At 54.3% G+C, this 1,052-nt stretch overlaps 1 protein-coding gene across 1 annotated transcript in view; it reads left to right on the top strand.

The window, feature by feature from the left end:
• The window catches only part of LOC101990377 (aldehyde oxidase 2-like), a 73,040-nt gene that overhangs the window by 27,284 nt on the left and 44,704 nt on the right, over positions 1–1,052 (top strand). Inside the window, 2 exon segments of the mRNA XM_013353456.1 lie at positions 254–363; positions 494–567. Of these exon segments, the coding sequence (XP_013208910.1) occupies positions 254–363; positions 494–567 (184 nt within the window).

Here is a 1,052-nt window from a genome sequence, read left to right as displayed (position 1 = left end):
GCAGCCTCGACCTCAGTTCATATCCTTGGCTAAAAGATGAAAACCCACAGGGGTAGCAGGCACGGCGTGAGCGTTGATGGGAGAGCAAGTGCCACGCACAGTGGAGGAAAAGGGGGATGCCTTAGCAGAGTCACAGACCTCTGCATCTGTCACTCTGAGCAGAGGGCACACATCTCCACTGGCAGCCAGCCTCCGAAAGTACAGATCCAGCTCGCTTTCCTCCTGACCGTAGAAATGCCGTTTCTTTCCACAGAAGGCGCACGGCAGATTCCCCTCGATGGATCTTTCCTTGCTGGGTCGGCAAGTGCGGACCTGAAACCAGAGGAGATTTTGACATCTGTGTACATCCCTCACTCTCGAAAGGTAAGAAACCGGCTGGTTTGTTTCTCCTAGTCAGACTGGAGCCCGGTCACCCCTAATGTCTGAAGCCAGGTGGAAGGAAAATAACGGTGTCCCCTGAAACTGTTTCCTGACCTGCCGCAAACTGGTTCAGCCACAAGCCTCTGGGACTGTCCTGAGCAAGTGGCTCCAGGATGTGGATTTTGGTGGTTGCTGCAGCTGTGGGGTGTGACCGGCAGAAGGCCTGTGGCCACGCTCCCCACAGGCGAAGGCTCCCTGGCTGAAGATGGAGCTTCTCTACCTGACACACAGGAAGCTGGAGTCCTAGCTTGGCTTTCCCACCCCCGAATTCCTGCCAACCCAGAGAGCTCTACAGGAACACATGGCCTCCAGATGTTCCCTGACCCAGCATGCTGGGCTGCTGTGGTCACCCAGCCAACTATGGAGGTGGCCTAATGCCCTCACTCTCTGTCCCTTAAGCCTCTCTCCAAAGCTGTGCTTGACTCCAGAGGAGTAGCAATACCACACACACACACACACACACACACACACACATGCGCACACACATATGCACACACACATGCACACATGCACATACAAAGCAGTGGCATGTCATAATGACGTCTTAAGTTACATCCCAGCTATGGATGGTCTTTGAGTCCTCCCTTCAGAACAGAAACTTTGACGTGCCTTCCCATCCAAAAGTGCAAAGG

Source organism: Microtus ochrogaster, unplaced genomic scaffold (assembly GCF_000317375.1).
Source record: "Microtus ochrogaster isolate Prairie Vole_2 unplaced genomic scaffold, MicOch1.0 UNK8, whole genome shotgun sequence".
NCBI classification, from domain to species: Eukaryota; Metazoa; Chordata; class Mammalia; order Rodentia; family Cricetidae; genus Microtus; species Microtus ochrogaster.
Note: the sequence above shows the minus strand (reverse complement) of the source record. Positions and strands in the feature narration are given on the sequence as shown.